Raw genomic sequence first — 21,805 nt, forward strand, 5'->3', positions numbered from 1 at the left:
ACACGTAATGACACATTCAACCCAACGCACTAGACCAGCATAGCCCAGAGTAAGTGGGGTTTAAATGTAATCTGAGCGACCCATGGGCACGGCCAGCTTTTCCTTCCTCAGTGCTAGCTTGGGGTGTCCCCAGGCCCTTACATCCCTTGCCTGGCCCTATAGACCTTCAGTTTCTCAGCGGTCTGCTTGCCTTTGGTCTCCTCTGATCTGGTTTTCCTGATGTTAGTCCTCCCTGGAACGCTTCAATGTCTTCCTGCTTTGCCCTCCTGGCCTCACATTGAAGGGTGGAAGAGTTAGAACCCTGGCCGGCTAACTACAGGTCTGTGCTCCAACTACCAACCCACGCTGCCTCGCTGAGATGGCTTTTCCTTGCTGGCACAGTGGGGACCATGGTAAAGCGCTGTTCACTTAAGGAGAGTGTAGAAAGGGCATGGTAGGCCAGGAGTTGGGGAGGCTGAGAGGGGACGCATGTTCAAACCTGGACAGCAGAGTAGGGGAAAAATCAAACTGACAATGGAGAGAATGGGGACAGAGGAGTGGAGGGGCACACCGGTCACTCTCTCTGGGAGGCCAGCCCAGTTCTTCTGGAATAGCTGCAGCCTCTCCGTTGGGCCTCCTTCATCTGGGGAAGTGGAGCCTGGGTACCACAGTCAGTAGGCGAGGCGATCAGATGGCATGTAGACCTAATCTGGGGCCCTACAGGGTCTTTGGAAATGGCCAGCCCTGCCTCAGCTCTGCACAAGCAATGACAAGGCCATGAAATCCAGAGACACCAGGAGAGAGGCAGCCAGTGACAGGCTGGGTGCCTGGGAGGGCAGAGTCCAGCTCCATATACTTTCCTGTGTGGCCCCACTCTTGGGCTGCCCCTGTAAAAATGACAGCTGGGGTCCACCACTGTTTGTACAACAATGAGAATATTTATTTTCTTCAAACAGTAAAAATAACATTTTTCTCTCTTTTGTAAAAGTTAAGTACCATCACATTCCTTTTTCTTAAATAACAAAATCCTAAAAATATATATTAAACTGTATACAGTGTGTCACACTTCATTTTATATTTTAAAATACATGATGTTTCTATTTTATTCTCAAAGTTGCATATTAAGAGCATATTTACAAGTAAAGCCTCATCCAAAGTCAAACCCCTGCTGGAGGGTGAGTTTGGAAACAAGAAAGTCGTGGTGTCACCAGGGTGGCAGGGATGGCAGCTCCCTGTGCAGGCAAGAAAGGGTCCCTCCCGTCCACCTATGGATGGACACCTCCCTCTGACGTGAGAGATTCCCTTCCCGCTGCCTCCGCAGCCCCCCTCAGCCTCGGCCAGTGTGCTCAGCTCCCACGTGGCAAGGCAGGAGCCTGTGTGACGCCCTAGGTTCGGTTGGCAGACCAGGGTAGGGGGTGCAGCTGGCAGGTCTGACGGAGTCCTCCCCAGCCCTCCCACAGAGCAGCTAGGCTGAGAGCGGCCTGGAGGTAGAAGAGTGAGGACGGTAAACAAGGACACAAAAGGGACAACCCAGGGCAGTGCCCAACGCAGACAGAACACACCCAGCAGGTGACCACGGAGGCTTGTGGAGTGAGGGGCTGGCCTGGGAGACCTGGGTGGGCCCTGCGGATAGGGTGACAGAGTCTGGGGGCGCCATCCTCTTCTAAGTGCTACTGAAGGCTAAGGGTGGCCAGTCCTTGGAGTTGGCAGGAGCCTGTGCAGGCTGTGCTGCTGTCAGAGCAGAGGTTGATGAGGAGTGTCAGGTGGCATCCCGCCTGGGCTGACAGCGGGACTTGGGGTGGCACCTGGCCCAGGCACATCCCATGGGCTGGCCCAGAGGCCAGGACAGCTGTCCCGGCCAGTGCTTTGATCTTTGAGAGGCTTTGGCTGAGGAGTTTGAAGCCAGAGCCCATATTTCGGTAAGTCCAGAGGTCTGATCACCTTGCTCGCTCCAGGTGGCCTCAGCCCCATGCTCGCCGGTGTGGGGAAAGACACATGCTTCTTGCTGACACTGTCTCTACTTTTTAAGCAGCAAAACAAATAGGGCGGAACACAGGGCACCTAGGCCTCTCCCTAATATCTCTGAGGGCCCAGCCAGTCTTCTGTGCTGCTCTTCTCCCTCAGGCTTACCTCTCCACTCCTCTCCTCAAAAGGCCTCCCCTGTCCTGGAAGCACACTTAACACTCTGCGTTTCCCTGTGGAGGGGCTCCCTGTGGCAATACTTCTGACAGGTTCTAACAGACTCTGGCTGGGTGACTTACGGCCCTTCCCACTGCCCCATGCCTTTGCTGTAAGGTGGGATGGTGTTTCCTGGGGCTGCCTCCCACAGAGGAAGTGGATCCTGGAATGCTGTGCTATGCCACGCCAACAGCCAGAGGAGCGTGGGCATGCCCACTGCCCGTCCTGGGGATGCCGATAAAGGGCTGCCGAGCTGCAGCTGCCACCACACTGAGGCTTGGCTTCCTGTGCCCGAGATATGAAGAGGCAGGTGAGTGGTGGGCCAGAGGAAGCCTGGAGCCAGTGATCTGAGTTAAACAAATGTTCCAGCCAGTTGACCCTTCCCTGGGTGGGAACCACCTCCTCTTTGCGCTATGTACATGGTGTCCTGTGACTCAACACTTGTTTTTAGGGGAGATCGTATGAGTGCTATGGAGATCCTGGAGTGGACCTCTATTTCCAGTGCTCTTCATGTGTGGTGGGCCTGTCTTCACACCCAGGAGCCTGTAGCCTTTCCCAGGTAGAAGTGAGAGAACGACACCCGGCAGCTCTGGATTCCCACAGGCCTACCATGGGAGCTGGGCCAGCACTCCGGCCCACTGTAGAGGCACCATATTCCTCTTCCGGTTGCTTTTCCCTCAGGATAGTTCCCAGATGTCCCCATATAGCCCCCTGTCCCGGAGCTGTCAGATGCAGATGGGTCACCTGAACCCTACAAAAGGCCTTAACGGAAGTGCTTAGCAACTCCAGGGAGGTAAGCGCAGTACTCCAGGAGGCCAGAGGTTCGCAGACTAAGGTCCACCTCATGGCACAGGCAGCTCCTCTCGGATGACCCTTCCTCTCACAACAGGTGGCCACTGCCACTAGGACTGTCCTGGGAGGATCTCCAGTTCCCAGGCCCTGCCTTTTCCTGCCAAGGTCTGTAGACCGTCTCCTTGTCTAAGAGACAGTGATGGGGCAAGACAGGAGCCCTTACTCCTAACTACCCTGTCCCCATGATAAGGGATAATTCTGACCTTCTTTTAAAGTGACACACTGCTCACACAGGAACCACAGGGTGCTGCTGCCTGCAGGCTATGCTGAAGTCCTTTTTTTTTTTTTTTCCTCCCCCTGTTTTGGCAGTGTGGGACAGAACCTAGGGACTCCCGTACGCAAGGCGGGCCGCTCCCACTGCGCTATAGCACCAGCTCTATGCTACAGTCTTTAAACTCCTGGCTCTGAAGTAGGAGTTGGCTGACAAGACAGAAGGACAGGCTCAGTCCAGATCCCACAGGCTCGGGAACTGCTTGAGGGCCAGCCTAGGTAAGTGGGGTAGACAAGAAGGTTACTGTGTCTGTTCCATGGAGGACCAATCCCCAGCTTGCCTGACTATAGGTCAGTGGCTACTGAAGAGAATCTTCTAGAAAGAAGATTGTGCTGTGTGGCCCTGTTCTCTCAGTCCCCTCAGACTAGAACACACGTCTTAGTCGGCACCAGAGGACGCTCCAGGGCCACACTGGGCATCTGTGCGCTAGAGGTGCCAACATCCGGGAGACCACACTCTGTGGGAAACCAGGCCAGCCTTCAAAAAAACCTGAGGATTCTTTCCGTCTGGCTCTGTTCCAAACTGTGAAGACCAGGGGAAACCGAAGAAGCAAAACTCATCACACACTACCTACCCACCACCCAGCAGAGTTCTAGACTCAGGCCCAGCCGTGTCCTGTCAGCTTAGCCCCGATCTTAACCTCCCCAGCGCAGCCAGAGCTGCAGGGTGATGGAGGACCACGGCTACGCTGCCCTGTGACAGGGTGAACAGAGGCAGGGAAGTCCTCAGAGGAAAGCTCCAGGGGAGGGGACCCCAGCAAGCCGGAGCTGGGGTGGAGGCTCCCGTGTAGGCGCAGCGGGGCGTCAGTCACTCACGAGGGGATTACGGTCATCTTGCTGGCTCTGACCCTTGAGCTTCTTCTTAAAGATGGAGATCGTAGTGGAAGGTTCATAGAAAATGGCCCAGATTTCCCCGGAAGCCCCTGGCTGACGACAGTCCCTAAGGTCTCCCGAAGAAGGGACGCGATGCGATCTGCCAAACAGAAATAGTTTTCCTGTAGATCTGGAAAAAAAAGCACTGAAACATCCACCTCACGAGGTGCCTGGACCTGTGACACTGTGCCTGTGAAGCCTTGGGGAGGATATTGCTGCCTTAAAGGGTTAAGGATGAAGCCTGGTGTTACGGTGGCGCACGCCTTTACTCCCAGCACTCTGGGAGGCAGAGGCAGGCCAATCTCTGTGAGTTCGAGGCCAACCTGGTCTACTAAGTGAGTACAGGACAGCCCAGGCTACACTAAGGAAAAAAAAAAAAAAAAGAGTAAAGGGTTTGGTGATGCACACTTGTAATCCTAGCATTCAGGAAGGAGAGGCATGCAGATATCTGAGTTTGAGGCTAGCCTTGTCTACAGACTGAGTTCCAGGACAGACAGGGCTATGTAGTAAAAAAAAAAAAAAAAAGAGTTACAGTGAAATGTGGCTTGTGGACATGAAGGCAGATGCAGGGCAGTGTCCTTCTGATGGTAACAAGGACTTTCTGTCAAAATAATTCAAAGCCGGAAAAGGCTGGAAGAATTAAGACTTTTCAAATATTCTTTTTCTTCTCTTCCTCTTCTGGATAGTATCCAATAAAAGGATACTATCTACAAATGCCATGGACCTGACACAGGGGCAGGTTCTCCCTCTGAAGCAGAGCCCTGACTCACAGCCCCACTCCTCCCCAATCTTTGCCTTTGCCGACTGATAGGGACAGGGCAGCTGTGCAGGCCCTTCAGCCCTGCTGTGAGACTCTGGGCCCTACCGCCACTGCAGAGATACACAGACAGGACTGTACCCTGAGGGACTCCTCGAATGTGAGTGGTGACATTTAAAACACCTAGTGGTCCTCTGAAGGTTCCATGTTGGTGAGGTGAGCCAACCACAAGTGAAAAGCCTTAGAAAGAAGTTTTGTCTGTGCTGACGACACATGCAGCCGTCTCTCCTTTCCATTATCCATTAACTACATTGTGGTGACACGTTAGGTGCTGTGAGACTTCCAGAGACACAGCAGAGTGCCCACTGTACTGCGAGAACAGTCCAGAGAAGAGCTAGGGTGTGCACACTGCATGGGCATGTGTGTGCCATGCTCTCTCCTACATCACAGGGACTCGAGAAGACTCAAGAGCTGGCATCCACATGGTGTTCAGAAACTAATTCTCAACAGATGTCAAAGTAAGACACTCTCCTCCCACCTCCCACCCCCACCCGCCTCTATGTGTCTATCTGTCTGTCTTTCTGAAAGGTGAACTTAGCTCACAACAGTATGGACATTATTTCTACTGAAAAAGTTCAGAGCGGAGATGGGTAAGGGCCCCAGTGTGGCCACAGCTGGCTTTCGTGTACAAACATGTGCAGTGAAGGGCAAATGAGGTCAGAGGTCAGGAGAGGAGGCCGGCAGCGCTGGGCATTCAGGAGGGATAATTGGGAGTGCAGAGAGAGAGAGGACTCTACAGGCACGCGAACAGCACTGTTCAATGACTGTCCCTTCTTGGAGGCAGCGCACACAGGGAACCGTTTCTGTCTTCAGTTTTGTTAGAACCAAAGGATAAACCAAAGGATAAGTTTTCTTTTTGTTTTAAAGATAGGTTTTGTTTTTTGTTTTTTGAGACAGTGTCACTTTGTAGTCCAGGCTGGCCTGGTATTTATTATGTAGAAAAGGCTGGCCTCAAACTTGCAGCAATGCTCCTGTCTCTGTCTCCCGAGTACTGACCTCACAGGCATGAGCTATCATACCTAGCAGAATTAGGGTCTTTTTTAAGTTGCCCACATTGGTTTCAGTCATAACCATCCTGCCTCAGCTTTTAAGTAGCTAGGATTACTGGTACATGCCATGTACGGTCAAAAAAATTTTTTTAGGGTGATGGGTGTACCTACTGGCCAACTGGGGATAAGGCAGTTTGGGCATATACAGGCCAACAGAGGCCCAGACCCCAACAAGGGCACATGGATCGGGGAGGCACATGGAGTAAAACAGGGCCTGGGCACATGCAAGCCTGGGGTCCTAGGCATTAAGTATGGTGAGTGAACCAACAGCACCGGGCATCAATAAACCTCTCTATAGCAAACTGCAGCCCCATGGCTGGCCGAATGCTGAGAACGGTGACTGCTACACGCTTGGCCTTAAGATGGGCACCACTATCGCCTCCCCCAAAGCTCAAGGAGAGGGGCAAAGAAAGGAATGGGAAATGGGTAAGACATGGCATTGGCACTCAGGAATTCATGGCAGCTGTGGCTGTCCACATAGGGTCTGGATAAGGCTGAGTTACTATAAACATTTAGTCATGGGCTGGGGAGAGCCTGTGGGCCACAGAGTCACCCACAAGAGCTAACGGCAGTAAGGGCTGCTGGAGGACAGGAAGTCATCTTCAGGGGCATAGCCTGCTGGTGACTCATTCCAGTGAACAGCTTGACCCTTAAATCCCCACCTCTGGAGGGGAGCAGACGTGCCCCCTCAGAGGACAACTGCTGTGTCCTGTGCTTCCTATGCCAGGATGGTTTCAACTCTTCCTGAAACTGAGGTGACTGGACACAGAACCCCTCATCCTCAGTGTGGTCTGTGCTGCGGTCCGTTTGCTCTCGGCCTTGTGCTGCCTGGGACGCAGCCCGTGAAATCGTGTTCCAGACAAACGAACAAAGGAGAGAACTGCTGAGCCGCCCTCCCCCCCTCCTTGTACTCACTTGAGTGTGACGTGCAGGAGGATCTTTGCAACGATGGCCGTGACGGTGAGGATGAGGAGGGTTGCCAGGCCATAAACGGTCCATCCTGCAAGTGCAAAACACAGCTCACAGACTTGCAGGTTTTCATTTCCCAGAGGAGACTGGCAGCTCAGGGGTGCGGGTGGGCCTCCCTGCAGGTGGGAACAGCCAGCAAACCTGGGCGGCAGGAGTGCGGGGGGGGGGGGGGGGGCCGGGCTTGGGGGGGAATGAGGGGTGGGGGGGGGGGGGGGTGGGTGAGGGGGCTGAGCAGGGAGCTTGCTTACGACTGCCTTGTCCTGAGACTCCCTCTGGTATGACCTAAACACTAGAAGGGTGGTGAGTCTGTCTGCCACTACAACTCATCAGTGAGTTCCTTACGGGTTCTTGGGTCCCAGTTTTCTCATTCGGGCAATGAGAAGTGTGGCCTATGAAATCCTTACTGGAACCCACGGCCAAATAAGTGATGCAGGGCTGCCAAAGGCTGCCCTCCCTGACCTTCCATGGTCAGATCTACAGAGGTGAGGGGCAGGATGAAGCCTTCAAGACCAAATAACAGATGGCAGTCCTCTTCAGCTCATCCAGGGAGCATGTCTCAGCAGAAAAGCGGGGAAGGACACCCCTAGCCACGTTAGCTTAACCACAGAAGATCGTGGCCCATGGCCTCTCTCCTGCATGGCTTCTCTTCACAGCTCTTAGCGCTCCTGACCTTTTGACAGTGTTTCTGGTCCCCCTCCTCCCACTGGTGACCGCAGGAAACACGCACAGTACTGTCCTAGCATTCTGTGTGCATCTCCCTCTGCAGAGGAAGAGGAATGCCCGGCCTTATGCTGCCCACACCGTGGAGACTACACACGTTTCCAGACAAAAGAAGGGCAAGAACGTATCCGGCTCAGGGTAGGGTCCGCCGTTTAGAACAGTGCGTGGAGCCATGGAGGGAATTCTGCAACTTGTGGGCTCATTTTCCCCTCAACATATCTAAGGAGCTTTACCTTGGAGCTCTAGAAAGATACACACACACACACACACACACCTATATATGTTTCTATATATGTATCTATATATGTTTCTATAAGTTTCTATATATGTATCTATATATGTTTCTATAAGTTTCTATATATGTATCTATATATGTTTCTATAAGTTTCTATATATGTATCTATATATGTTTCTATATATGTATCTATGTATGTATCTATATATGTATCTGAGCCCAGCTTTGTTAGCATTCTGCTTCAGTCTGCCTACCTGTGATGTCATTGCCTACCTGCCATGGGGGCGTGGCCCTGGCCAGGGCTATGTAAAAGGACAGAGCCTCCTTGTGGCTTGCTCTCTTCCTTGGTCTCTCTCTCTCTCAGGTACCCTCTCCCCTTTCCCTCTCTCCTCATGCTCATTTAATAAACCGCGTATAATCTAATACCTGCTGCCTGATCTCTTATTTATTCTTCTTAAACATAAAAAGCTCAGTTGCTAATCACAGTTACCAAAGGCACACAAAATCCATCTTTTGGAGGGGAAATAAGTTGCTGAGAACAGTTCTCTCAAAGTCTATGCAGACCAGGGGTTGCAGAGCTAACATCTCAACCTGTGCCTGAAGGAGAAGCGCCCGCAAGTGCCTTTGCTTCCGTTAAGTGCTGAGAGAACTACCTTCCACTCTGTGGCCGCTGGCCCCAACCGACGGTGCCCAGGAGTGGCTACCTGGGACGGTCTGCGACGGGTGGCTGGGGCTGGAGGTGATGACGTAGAGGACTTTGGAGGAGTGGGCAGCACTGACACTGAGGTTGGCTTGTTCCGTGATCACCTCTGCCAGCGTCTGGTTGACAGTAGCCTTCTCCTGTGGTGGTTCTTCCTTGGTGGCTAGGAGATCAAAAGAATTAAGCAGATAATGCTGAGGGCGGCGGCAGCAGGAAGGAGGGCGCTGCTTTGAGCGGGCCGAGGCCTTTTCTATTTTTTTCCCTCTGTGTGTGAGAGAATGTTTTGCATGTGTGTGGGTGTACACGCGTGTGGGGTGCATGTCCGTGTGGAGATACAACGTTGATGTTTGGAGTCATCTTTGAACACCCCTCCATGTTACTCAGCGAGGCAGAGTCTCATCCACAGCCTGTTCTGGGGATCCCATGTCCACCTTCCAAGGCTGGAATTAGAGGTGGGCCACCACACCCACTCAGCATTTATGTGCATCGTGGGGATCTCAACTCTACTCCTCACGTTGGCTCAGCAAGCACCCTAACCACTGAGCCATCTTGTCAGCACTCCCCTATTTTTGAGATAGGACATCATACAGCCCAGGCTGGCCTCCCACTATGTAGTTGAGGGTAACCCTGGACTCTTACTCTCCCTGACTCTACTACCCAAGAGCTAGGGTTACAGGTATGTAGCACACCCCCTGGTTGATGAGGCCTCATCAGATTCAAGTCTACAGGCAGTTTCCTCCACTGGTTTCACTGGTGTCGAAGCAGAAGCTGTCAGGCTATGGCCTGGCTCTGCGGGATGGAAGGGAGAGCCGGGAGACTGCTGATTCTAGTGAAGAGACTGGTCTCCGTAGACAAACCTGTTTCCTCCTTTCCCTGCTTGGTGCTCTGCAGCACCTCCTGGTTAGGGCAGACCTGGTCCCACCTGCTCTACTCTGTCCCTCTTGCCAGCATCCACTAAGATGTACAGTGTGGTGCTTGTGCTTCTTGGAGGCTGGCAAAGGCTCATGTCTGTGGCATATGTTCACATCTATAGAAATAAAGTCCAAGATAAACAGTTATTAAAATATTGAAATTGAAATATAAACTAATTGTGCATTAGAAGCTGGGGTGTTATGCACTGAAAGGTAGGGAGCTGTGCACTGGAAGCTGGGAGTTGTGCACTGGAAGGTGAGGTGTTATTCACGGAAGGTAGGGAATTATGCACTGGAAGGTAGGGGGCTGTGTGCACTGGAAGGTGAGAGTTGTGCAGTGGAATGTGGGGTGTTATACACTGCAAGTTGGGGAGTTATGCACTGCAAGGTGGGGTGTTGTACACTGCAAGGTGGGGTATTGTGCACTGCAAGGGGGGTTATGCGCTGCACGATGGGGGGTTGTGTGATGGTAAGTGGGGGATGACTGTGCTGAGTCAACAGGTCTAAGTCTGCCCTCAAAGAACTCTGGCAAGGAAGAGAAGGCTGAGACACCTATGTCACAGAGTTAAGGATGTCTTCTTACCTTGATACAAGACAGCAAATCCCTGGGCCTGATTGATGCGATCAGAGAAGAAATACAAAATGACAAAATCCAGAGAGACATTGAAGGACAGCGGTGGGCGGTTCCTTCCATTGAAACGGGCCAGGACCCGGTGGGTGTAGCCATCCAGCAGCTCCACCATGTCTGCAGAGTCCCTGATATCAAATAAGGTGAAGGTGAAGAGGATGCGGGAGGCTCCGGGGATGCGGATGGTCCAGTAGCAGACCCGCCCAGTGGCATAAGTGTCGGGGAAGTCAGGGGAGTAGACCACAGCTGCCATGGCCGAGTAGTTCCCACCGCAGGCGCCCACGAGAGCTGCAGAAGAGAAGACAGTGGGTTGAGCCTCAGCCTCGGGCTCCTCTCTAATGCAGATGCAAACAAACTCTTAGCAAATGTGATCCTATCAGCGTATTGTTCCCAGCTACAAAACCAGACCATCTTGGGTTTCGGATCAAATCACAGAGTGAATCACTTAAACCCTGAACAAGCGACTGTGCAGACTATCTGGTTTCCCCCAGGAGACCTGAGAGCCAGCGCTCGGAAGAGTAGAGCAGCTAGGCTGGGGTCCGCCTGGAGTCAGACAGTCTGCATTCGGGAGCAGCAGGGCCATGTGATCCTAGGGGCTTCCCCCTCATTCCCAGGCCTCTCACTTGTCTTCCAGTTTCGAGCCACCACCTGCTGCTGTATCCCATGACAGTGAGCGGACACATGAGATAAAGCGCAGGCGAGCACTGGGACCTCTCGGCAGAGGGAAGGCTTTTGAAGAGGGGATGTCTTAAAGGAAAGGGCTCTGTGTTTCCTCGGGCTCTCCGGGATAGCTCTGCAGGGGAGCACTTACCTAGCAAGCCACGGGTTGGCTCTCCAAAAGCACCCAAGGGGAGGGTGAAGGGGTGACACCAGATTCCTGACACTCTGTATCAGCCACGTTGTGCATTCGTTAGCCATGCTTTCTCTGGGCTCCTATTTTTAACTGGTAGGCTTTCAGAGAAGCGACACAACCACTTTCTGTCTCATACAAGGTCTCGGAAATGAAAAACTTCAGGAGGGGGTGTGCGAAGAGGACTTAAAAGGAAATTTGCTGTTTTTCAGCGCTGAGATGGAACCCAGGGCCACAGATAAGGTGCAGGGCCACACAAGCACTCTTCCACCGAGCTACATCCCCAGCGGGCTCTGGGGAAGCTGCTCTCTAATTAGCACATAGAAAAGCAACAAGAACATGTTGCTTTGCTGGCTCTGATGGTGCAGGCACGTAGTCCTAACATCGAGGAGGCTGAGGTCGGAGGATGGCCGGTGCAAGACTATGTCTCAGAACACTAAGCTGTGGAGTGAGCACTCAGTGGTAGGGCGCTTGGCTAGCCCGTGGTCCCCGGGGTTGATAGCTAGTGCTATGAGAAACAAAGCAAGCTGCTTTCTCATCCTGGTAATGAGAAAGCTCAAAATCAGAAGCTGAGGCCTTGGGACACCCAAGGGAATGTAACGATAGCAGGTAGGAACCAGGCCACGGTAGCGGGCTCATTTGTGCCAGAACACAGAGGGAAGAGGCGACCACCACAGAGCGAGCCTGTGGGCCAGCTGCATGTGTCAGCCTGACTTCTCCACTGAGGACACCGAGAGCCTGAGATACAATGGTGTTTGCATTCACCGGCAAGCTCTTCTACATAGGCCTCCTAGTGTTGGCAGGGGTGACCAGTGTCAAGCAGCCAGCCAGAGCTCCCCTCAGTGGTACAGGTGTGCAGGAGGTGACAGGCTGCTGATGTGGGACAAGCCCAGAGCATCTCCTGCTTCCTGGGCCCTCTTCTCAAAGGAAGCAAAAGTCTCCAGTTGCTGGGGGAGGGCAGCTAACCCATCTCCCCATCTCCCAGGGCCATGGGAGAAGAGGCAGGTGTGAAACATGTTTGCATTTGGGAGGGAGGAAGAGGCTACTTCCTTAGTAACCAGGTAATGGCAAGCTGCTTCCGGGAGAAGAGCTGAAGCAAAGACCTCAGACCCCTTAAGGCCTCCTTGGGAGAGAACAGGATTCTCTTCCCCAAGTTCTACCAAAGACCAAAGTGTGTGGCTGTCAGGGCAAGCAGGGTTGGCGAACCACTGCAAACACCTTGCTCCTGTGGCTGGTGGCTAAAGTGAGGCAGGGGAACCAGCAACTCCCACAAACAACACCAAGTAACAGGCAGTGGCTGTCTCCCACAAGGTCAGGACACAAAGGGACCAGCGCAAAGCTCAGCATGGAACAGGACACTAAAACCTCCCAACTACTGCCCTCTGCTCTGCTCTAAGCACAACTTCAGGGATCGGGGAACCTGAAGGCACCAAAGGGAATGACAAAACCAAAACCAAAACAAACAAACAAACAAACAAACAAACAAACCAGTCCAAATGGGAGCTCAGCTACAGACACTCTGCAGCCTAGTTCCCAAACTAAACAGGCCTCCCAAATGTAGACGCTATTTACTTTAGTGTCTACCATTCTACCCACAGTGTGTGGCTTTAAACAAAACACCGCAGCACACAGATAGAAGCATGCAAAAATGGGGACAGATTCACAGCCAAGATATAAAGCAATCCACAGAACAAGCTCACAAGTGACCCGAGGCTGGAGCTGTCAGACATGGAGGCTATATATAATGAATACAGTACAGTTACAGCGAAAAGAAAGACACCACACTGGGGCAGACCAGAAACCTCAGGACAGATGTGGAAACTGTATCAAGAGTCAAATGAGCCAGGCATGATACCACATGTCTGTAATTCAGTCCTACAGTAACCTTTTAAAGGAAGACTCAGGAGTGTCAGGGGCTGGAGAGATGGCTCAAAGGTTAAGAGCACTGACTGCTCTTCTAGAGGTCCTGAGTTCAATTCCCAGCAACTGGATGGTGGCTCACAACCACCTATGATGTGCTATGATGCCCTCTTCTGGCCTGCAGGTGTACATGCAGGCAGACTATTGTATACATAATAAATAAATCTAAAAAAAAAAAAAGGCAGCAGAGTCAGGTTCTCAGAGGGAAGTCCCTGACAGACTATGTGTAAAGCTATGAGAGCTAAGTGTAAGTGTGAACAGAGACGCTGGGCCATGCCAGAAACATGGGAGGTCTGTTGAGAAAATCTGCAAGCAAAGAGGGAAGCCAGACCAAAGAAAGGATACGTGTGTCACAAGCAGCAGGGTCCTGTGGGCAGGGCTGCCCAAGCCCGTCAGAGTCAATGCCGCGAATGGTATCTGGATGGTGGCAACAGAGCACTAGGATTTATCACGCACCCTGCTTGGCTTTGAACTTGCTTTGGCCCAGGCTTTCTTACCACTCTCCTGCCCCTGCTGTTGGAAATGAGACCACTGACTCCTGCCACAGGAAAGACTTGAGCATTTGAAGAGTTGGGACTGTTAAGCCTGGGGGATGGGATGAGTCAGTGGTTGAGAGCACTGGGCTTTCTTCTAGAGGACTTGAGTTCAGTTCCCAGCAGGCACATAGACTCTCATGGCTAGCCGTAACCCAAGTGCCAGGGGACCCTGAGGGTGCCAGGCATGTATGTGGCACACAGATAAGCATGCAGCCAGAGCACCCATACACAAAGTTAAAGTAAAATAACAATAAAGGTGCAGGTTTACAGCAAAGACCTGTATTAGTCAGGGTTTCCTTTGCTGTAGTGAAACACCAAAAAGCAAGTTGGGGAGGAACTTCCATGTCACTGTTCATTATCAAAGAAAGTCTAGACAAGAGCTGGAACAGGGCAGGCTCCTGGAGGCAGGAGCTGATGGTGCAGGAGCTACAGGGGGCTGCTGCTTACTGGCTTGCTCCCCACGGCTTGCTCTGCCTGCTTAGTTATAGAGTGCAGGACCACCAGCCCAGGGGTGGCAGCACCTACCATGAGCTGGGCCCTCCTTCCCCCATTGATCATTAATTGAGAAAATGCCTCACAGCTGGGTCTCACGGAGCTGCGGCTCCTTCCTGTCTGATGACTCTAGCTGTGCCAAGCTGACACACAAATCCAGCCAGCACAACTTCTAAGTTGGACTAACTGTATTTTACCCTATGAGATGCTATGACCTTGAGAAGTCTGGGGTGAAATATCCCTAACTGCTTTTTCCTCCGCTTGGGAAGCCATGGGATGGACACAGAGGGAAGAAGTAAGTTCTTCAAATGGGCAGGCCTTTGAAGGTCAGGGGTCAGTAGCTGGTGCTGGCACTCCTGCTCAGCCGATACACCATGTGGTCCTGCCACAAACCAAAGCCACCGCATCACTGCCTCCTTCCCACAATGCCCCGAAGCCCCTTGAAAGCCATGGGCCAGAAGAAACCCTTTCCGGCCTTACGTCACGTCTCTTCTGTTTTAGTTACGGTTCCTGGAGTCTTGCGAGGGAGCACGGCCTGTGGACATCTTAACTTGTGGCTTCTCTTCTTGGTGAGAGAATAAATTCCTATTGGTTTAAGCCCTACAATTTGTGATACTTCATTATGGCAACTTTAGGAAACAAATCTTGTGAAGCTTTTGCTCAAAATGAGCCTAGCTGAGATGTCAGAAGTGCCAGCCCCATCCCCAGGCCATCGAAGACCCTGCGATGTGCTAACTTATCCTCAGGCAGATCAAGGTCTCTCTTCTGCCTTTCACCTGTGACTTCCTTTTCTAGAATGTAAACATCAGATATCATAACTCTCATGAGGTCTCACCACTACTGAGTGTGTGTGTGTGTGTGTGTGTGTGTGTGTGTGTGTAGGGGGTGCGGTTATGACACAGGATAAGAAAGCACAGTGTGGGAGCCGCACCAGTCAGCACAGCCCTGCCTCTTGCTGGCACCTCATGCATGTGGTGGTGGCTCAGGGCAAAGTCAATGACAGTGCTGGAAAAATGACTTGAAATGTTTGCAAGGTTACTGACTCAGATGAACCTTGGTGAGGCACAAAGCCCCAGTGCTTACAAACACATGAAGGGGTTGCGCTCAAAAAGAGCACTCAGGCTGGGCGGTGGTGGTGCACGCCTTTAATCCCACTTCTGGGAGGCAGAGGCAGGCGGATCGCTGTGAGTTCGAGGCCACCCTCATCTACAAATCGAGCCCAGGGCAGTCAAGGATACACAGAGAAACCCTGTCTTGAACCCCCCCCCCTAAAAAAAAAAGCACTCAAGAGCAGACACACTGTAGAACACCAGTGTATGTGCTAAGCTGAAAGCTTATTTTTTTTACTTGTCAAAATAGTGCTGACATCCTCTGTGGGAGCATAAAGGGAACCAGGAATGTTAAACACACGCTAAATGTTACAATGTTCCTTCAAAGGGAAGGATGCATATGTCTGCCCAGAGGATGTGGCTAAAAGCCATGACCTATGCCCTGTGTGTCCGAGGCCATGGCGGACCACCCCCCAAACCCTTATCTCGAGCATCTATAGACCCTATCTGTATGGAAGATGTTATAAGTAGTCTTATCTACAGAACCCATCTTTACAGAAGATGCCACATGTATTTTACAAAGAGTTTCTTTGTAGTCACAGCTTATGCTTTATTTTGTACATGGTATTGAGTTAATTAGCAACAGAAAATTTTCCACCAAATTGTGCTGTGCTTAAATACACCTAAAATAGACTACTCAGGATCAGACTCCTGAAGTGTGAACCATGGCCAGCTAGTAAGTCATGCTGAACTACCTCTTGCCTCCCGTGGACTGTTACTCTGCTGGCCATAGACTGCAACTAGAAGAGACACCCACAATAGACAAGCTCCTCACAGCACTAGGCACGACTGTCGTGGTCACTGTTAAACATTGCTGTCCCTTCTAGAAGGGAGGTCTGAGCCGGTCTGTTCTGTGCTTCATTCCCAGGGGCCGAGCCACGTTGTCATCACATGGCAGATGTTCTGTGAGTACTGACAGGTGGAAGAATGGATAAACGGAAAGGTAGGTGAGTGCGCTTCCTGTCACTGGTTGTGCCTTGGGCACCAAACATACTCACTGTCAAAGAGGATAATCCTGCCATCCCCGCCACAGGGCTGCGTGTGGTCCCCGAAGCAGACACTGTTGCACTCGGTGCTGGCTGCCTCCCCGTGCTGCCAGTAGTCAGGATTGTTCCCGCAGAAGCAGGCGTAGCCCGATTCCATCCCAGCAAACTGCCGCAACAGAAAAAGACCGTGAGGACTTCTAAGCTGGACTGGATGTATTTTGCACCGTGAGATGGCTATGAACTTGGGGAGGCTGGGTAAATGTTATCACAGGATGTTGGGAATGTTATGGGGGTGTCAGGCCGGAAGGAGGCTGGCAGCCCCCTCACCCTCAACTCCTGTCCCCCCAACCCCCCGAGCACTTAGCCTCAGTTTCCCAGTCCATGCTTTCTCTGTGCCTGTTGCTTAGTTTCTCTGCCCATTCTAAGGTGGCCACAGCTCCACAACACTAATGTGATCCCCTTCCTCATGGTGCCATTTCCACTGTATTTAACTAAGTCTCTAAGGAGGAGAACATTCCTTAAACATGAAACACTGACTAAAAACAGCTAAATATTTTCATAAACTATTTACTGTGTGCCAGTAAGCCAGGTAAGAATATATTAAACATTTTAAATTAATTAATTTATTTTTATGTAAATAGGTATTTCGCCTGCTTGCACGTCTATGCCTTGTGCCCTCAGAGGTCAGAAGAGGACTTCCGGTTTTCTGAAACCAGAGTTACAGACAGTTGCGAGTCACCATGTGGGTGCTGGGAATTGAACCTGGGTCCTCTGGAAGAGTAGCAAGTGGTCTTAAACACTGAGCCCTCTCTGCAGTCCCACATTTTAAAAAATGTTAACCTTTATTTTTATGGTGGTGTTTTATGTGGGTGTTCTGCCTGCATGTATGTCTGCACTGCATGTATGCAGTGCCTGGGGAGCCCAGAAGAGGACAGTGGATTCGCTGAGACCAGAGTTATAGGCAGTTTTGAACTGCTATGTGGATGCTGGGAACCAAGCCCAAGTTCTCTTGAGTTTAGTCATCTCTCCAGCCCCCAAGATTGATTTTTCACGTGCATGTATGTGTCTGTCTGTCCGTGTGTGCATGTGTGCATGTGTCCCTGTGTGTCTGTGTTCACATGAGCACAGGTGAGTTACTGAGCTGCTGGACACAGATGCAGGGCACCAAACTCTCCTCTGCAAGAGCTGTATGCTCTCTCAGCTCTGAGTCATCTCTCAGGCCCCAAGACGTGCCTTGGAGTCAAACCTCACAGCAAACCCCTCAACCTCATTTGCATTCTCATTTCACTCTTTGTGCTAATGCACTAAGTGAGCACACAGTCCCACAGCAGCCGATGCTCAGGCACAGAACAAGCCGTGCCACGCGCCACGCGCCACGCACCACGCCAGCCACCTTCCTGCTCTTGCTTCCCCTCCCATACACCCTGGCAACTACCCACGTCTTTCCACTAAAGTATCTTAAGAACAAAAGCCCCCTCAGCATGCCTGTGAAGTTCACACACGCTGGCATAGGCCAACAGCTCATGCCTTTAGCTTTGGAACTCATTGCCGTGTAATACGGACACGCCACCACTCATTCATTCACCTCCAGGGTTTCACGGCGACGGACAGACCGTCCACAAGGACTTGTGTATAGACTCTTGCAAATTTCTGTTTGTCCTGGGTAATCATTAGGGGCGAGACTGTTGGGTTTAACTTTTTAATTATTTTTAATTATTTTTTCTTTCTTTCTTTCTTTTTTTTTTTTTTTTGGTTTTTCGAGACAGGGTTTCTCTGTATAGCCTTGGCCATCCTGGACTCACTTTGTAGACCAGGCTGGCCTCGAACTCACAGCGATCCGCCTGCCTCTGCCTCCCGAGTGCTGGGATTAAAGGCGTGAGCCACCACGCCCGGCTTATTTTTAATTATTTTATTTTATTTATTTTTGTTTTTCGAGACAGGGTTTCTCTGTGTAGCCCTGGCTGTCCTGGACTCACTTTGTAGACCAGGCTGGCCTCAAACTCACAGCGATCCTCCTGCCTCTGTCTCCTGAGAGTGCTGGGATTAAAGGCATGCGCCACCACGCCCACCAATGTTTCCCAGGACAATTGAGCCATGCCACATCGCCAGCGATGCGTAGGAGTGCCCACTGCTGTGGACCCTGGTTGGTACTGGCTACTGTAAGTGTATGTGGCTTTAGCTACTCTGATGGTTGTGTGTCTCATGGTGGCTTTAATTTGTGCTAATGACTGATGGTGTATATAATCTCATTTGCTCACTTGCCACTGGTTTGTCCCCCTCTGGTGATGATGAACCGTTTCTTCTGCCTATTCCAAAACTGTGTTGCCTGACATTTTACTACTGTGATCTTTAGTGTTCCACATGTTTTGGGTCTCGACTGTGACTGTAGGCGGCAGCACCCCTCAGGCTGAGGCTGCAGGTTTAGAGAGAGGTGAGCACCTAACCCCACCATTCTGTTCGCTGACTGTGGTGCCATGGGACAGCTGCCTCAAAGCATGAGCTGAAGCTGCTTTTGCCACAGCCCTGAGAAAAGTGACTGACACAGTTGGCATCCCCTATTCTGCACTGCTTCAGTGCCATTTGGAAGGAAGACTGCCCTTGCCTATGCTAATGCTCTTGGCAATTTTGTTGCGAATCAGCTTACCGTGGACTTACAGGTTCATTTTTGAATTGTGGAGTCTATTGTTCTGTGTGTCTTTTTTTGTGACACTCTCCCAGTAACCTTTTTCTGTAGTTTAATTTAAAGTCAATCTTTGTCTCAGTCATGACTGAAAACTGAAGACTCATCTTCCCTCACAAAGAGCTACACTGTTTCCTCAGAGGCGTTTGATGACAACCCTTCCCTGTTGACCAGCCCTGACACTTTCATAAAAATCAATTGTTTGCATCTGTGTAGGTCTCTTTCCAGAGGGTCCTACTGATCTACCGCAGATTTCAGAAAACTGTTTCTACAAAGGCCTGAAGTAAATATTTTGCATTCTGTGGCCTACATGGTCTCTTTCTCTACCCAGCTTCGTGGCCACATAATGGAAACAGCTACAGAGACCGTGTAAATGAACAGGCATGGCTCTGTTTAATAAAGCTTATCTACTCGAACAAAAGGTAATAGACGGGTGGTTGGGTTTGTCGGTGGGGTTTCTGAGTGGCTCTTGGCGACAGTAGTTATGGAACAGGTCAGGCGAGTAAGTTCCACCCTGCTGCTCTTTACCAAGCCCACTTGGGTCATCCTAAACCCTCTGCTTTGAATATGCGTGCCATTTTTCTTCTGCACTGTTGGGGCACTGACCCTTGCTTGTCCTGGGCGAACACTTTACTACTGTGCTGTCTCCAGTATAGCTTGTCATTAAGAGAACAGAAAGTTCTACTTTTTATGAGGATTCTATCTAATTTATAGACTAGCCAGAGGGACTCAGCACTGCCTTAGCGGCTAACAGGTAAGTCGGTCTGGGTCTTATTTAGCTCTTCTCTGCAGTGAGCGCTAAAGTCTCCTTAGGTAAGGCGTGCTCCTCGGGTCTGCTCCCACTGCCCATGGTACCCAGGGCTTTACACGTGCCTGGTAGGTGTCCTGCAGTGAGGCGACACTCTGGGCCCAACTTAATTCCTGCTATCTATACTCCTGTAAAGTGGTATGATTTCTTTCCTATTCTTTCTTTTTGAACAAAGAGTTTATTGAAATACACTGCAAGAGAGCATCAGGTGAGCTCCCACAGAGGTCACCCAGATACACCAATGAGATATGTAGTATTGTCATTATTTGTTTAGCAGCTTAAGTTATTAAGTATTCATGGCTAGTATATGGAAACACAGCTTTTTGTATGTGACCTTATAACCTACAACCTTGTTACATTTATTCATTGATTCTAGTCCCTATTTCATAGGTTCCTTAGAATCTTCTATAAAATAAAAAATTAATTCTTACTTTCCAATCTATTTTTCTTATTCCTTTTTTAAAAACCCATTTCTTTGGCAAGACCCTCCAGGCCAATGAGGTAAGTGTGGGTCTTACTGTCTGTAATGAAACTAGTTAGGAAGCACAGAACTTTCAGCACTGAGTGGGGTATTAGCTAACAGTGTTTAAAAATAGATACTTTTCACTACAGCCAGGAACTACGTATGGTGCATGTCCTTACTCCAAACCCTTGGAAGGGGAAGGCAGGGGAACCAGGAGTTCAAGGTCAGCCTGGACACACACACACACACACACACACACACGTTATATTTTGCGGTAGGGTCTCACCATGTACCTGTAGTAGGCCTATGACTTGCTATGCAGATGAGGCTGGCCTGGCCTAAAACTCACGGAGATCAGCCTGCCTCTGCTTACCAAGTGCCACCATGCCCAGCCGTGATGGGAGATTCTAAAGACTTTTACCAAAATAGTAAGTGAGGATTTGGGATACCTTGATGTTCATTTTTTGAATCTATCATTACCTTGAGGGCTGTCATATGGTATTAATTCCACCATTTCTTCTGTTCTTCCTAGTTTGCATTCACTATTCAGAATGTTTATCTTCTCACTCCCTCATCACACTGGCGTGCTCTTACTTTAGTCAATAAGATGTATTTATTGCTGTCATTGTCTGAAGCTCATAGCAAGTCAGCTTTAGGTCATGGGACCCCTTTCAAGGTGGTTCTGTCCTTTTGATGAATCGGCATTAATGTTTCTGTCTTACACAGGATACTTTGAACACAGCTTGTCTTTCTCAGAACCAGCACAGCACGGGTAATTTCCCCACAGAGCTTTTTTTCCTGGTGGAGGCCTGAGTGCTGGCTCTAGTCCCTGTTATCAGCGTGTGTGATACACAGGCCCTGCACGCTTACACTTACACCATTAGGTACCTCTCTCTAATCAAAGCCGTGAACTCACACTCTCCAACGCCCTCTAACACTACCTATGGGTTTCACTTCAGTTTCCCCAGCTTCCACGTTTGCACACCCCGTCTCCAGCAGCCAGAACACACTAGCTCAGACAACATGGCTGTGGGGTTCGAGTGCCTTGCTTACTCACCTGCCTCGCACGAACCTGAAACCTAGGTAGGGTATCCTTCTCTCTGGGGCCAAATTAATGGCTTCTAGACTGAATTGGTTAAGGAAAGAGGGAGGGAACAAACGGAGAGAGAGGGAGGGATCTTTTTCTGTTTAATTTAATAATAATAATAATAAAAGAAATAGCACTACCGAACCTCAGTAATTGGGAAATAAATTTCAGATAACAGAAAGAAGAGGAAGAAAAGAGAACAATTGAAAAAAAGAGGCAAGGCCTGGCAATTTGCCAAGAAAGGGCATCACTGCCTTCGCTTGTCTCTCTTTGGAGTCCTGATGTCCTGCTCATAACGGACAAGAGCACAAACAGATTCCAGCTCACTCAGAGGCCAAACAGGGGCTGCTAGCGACCCCTCCCTCCCCATCTTTAAACTAAGCGCCCACCTGGTGCTCCTGCCTCCCGAGCCTACGCTTTCCTGTGTGACTTGTTCTAATTTGTTAGTGTCCTTTCTATAGTTGCACGGCACAGAGCCCGTACCTTGAATCTCTGACTTCGACAAAAGCTGATACAGGTCTGTATGGTGAGCTTGTTGGACGTTTTACTGGTGCCAGTGAGAGGAGGTGGGTTTCCATGATCCTTGTAACAGCCAAGGTTTCCAGGCACTAGAGACAAACAAAACAGAAGAATTTCACAACATCTGGCTGGGGAAACAGGACGACGATGGAGGAAATGCAGTTTGTGCCAGGT

The 21,805-nt window shown here is 50.6% G+C and overlaps 1 protein-coding gene across 1 annotated transcript in view; it reads right to left on the reverse strand.

Annotated features, from left to right (window-relative positions):
• Positions 1-3,924: 3,924 nt before the first annotated feature.
• Znrf3 (zinc and ring finger 3) overlaps positions 3,925-21,805 on the reverse strand; it is a 244,232-nt gene continuing 226,351 nt past the window's right edge. The window contains 6 exon segments of the mRNA XM_051165019.1: positions 3,925-4,252; positions 6,934-7,018; positions 8,596-8,805; positions 10,137-10,469; positions 16,087-16,240; positions 21,596-21,720. Coding sequence (XP_051020976.1) covers positions 4,084-4,252; positions 6,934-7,018; positions 8,596-8,805; positions 10,137-10,469; positions 16,087-16,240; positions 21,596-21,720 — 1,076 coding nt within the window. The 3' untranslated portion in view covers positions 3,925-4,083.

Source organism: Acomys russatus, chromosome 22, assembly GCF_903995435.1.
Source record: "Acomys russatus chromosome 22, mAcoRus1.1, whole genome shotgun sequence".
Classification (NCBI taxonomy): domain Eukaryota; kingdom Metazoa; phylum Chordata; class Mammalia; order Rodentia; family Muridae; genus Acomys; species Acomys russatus.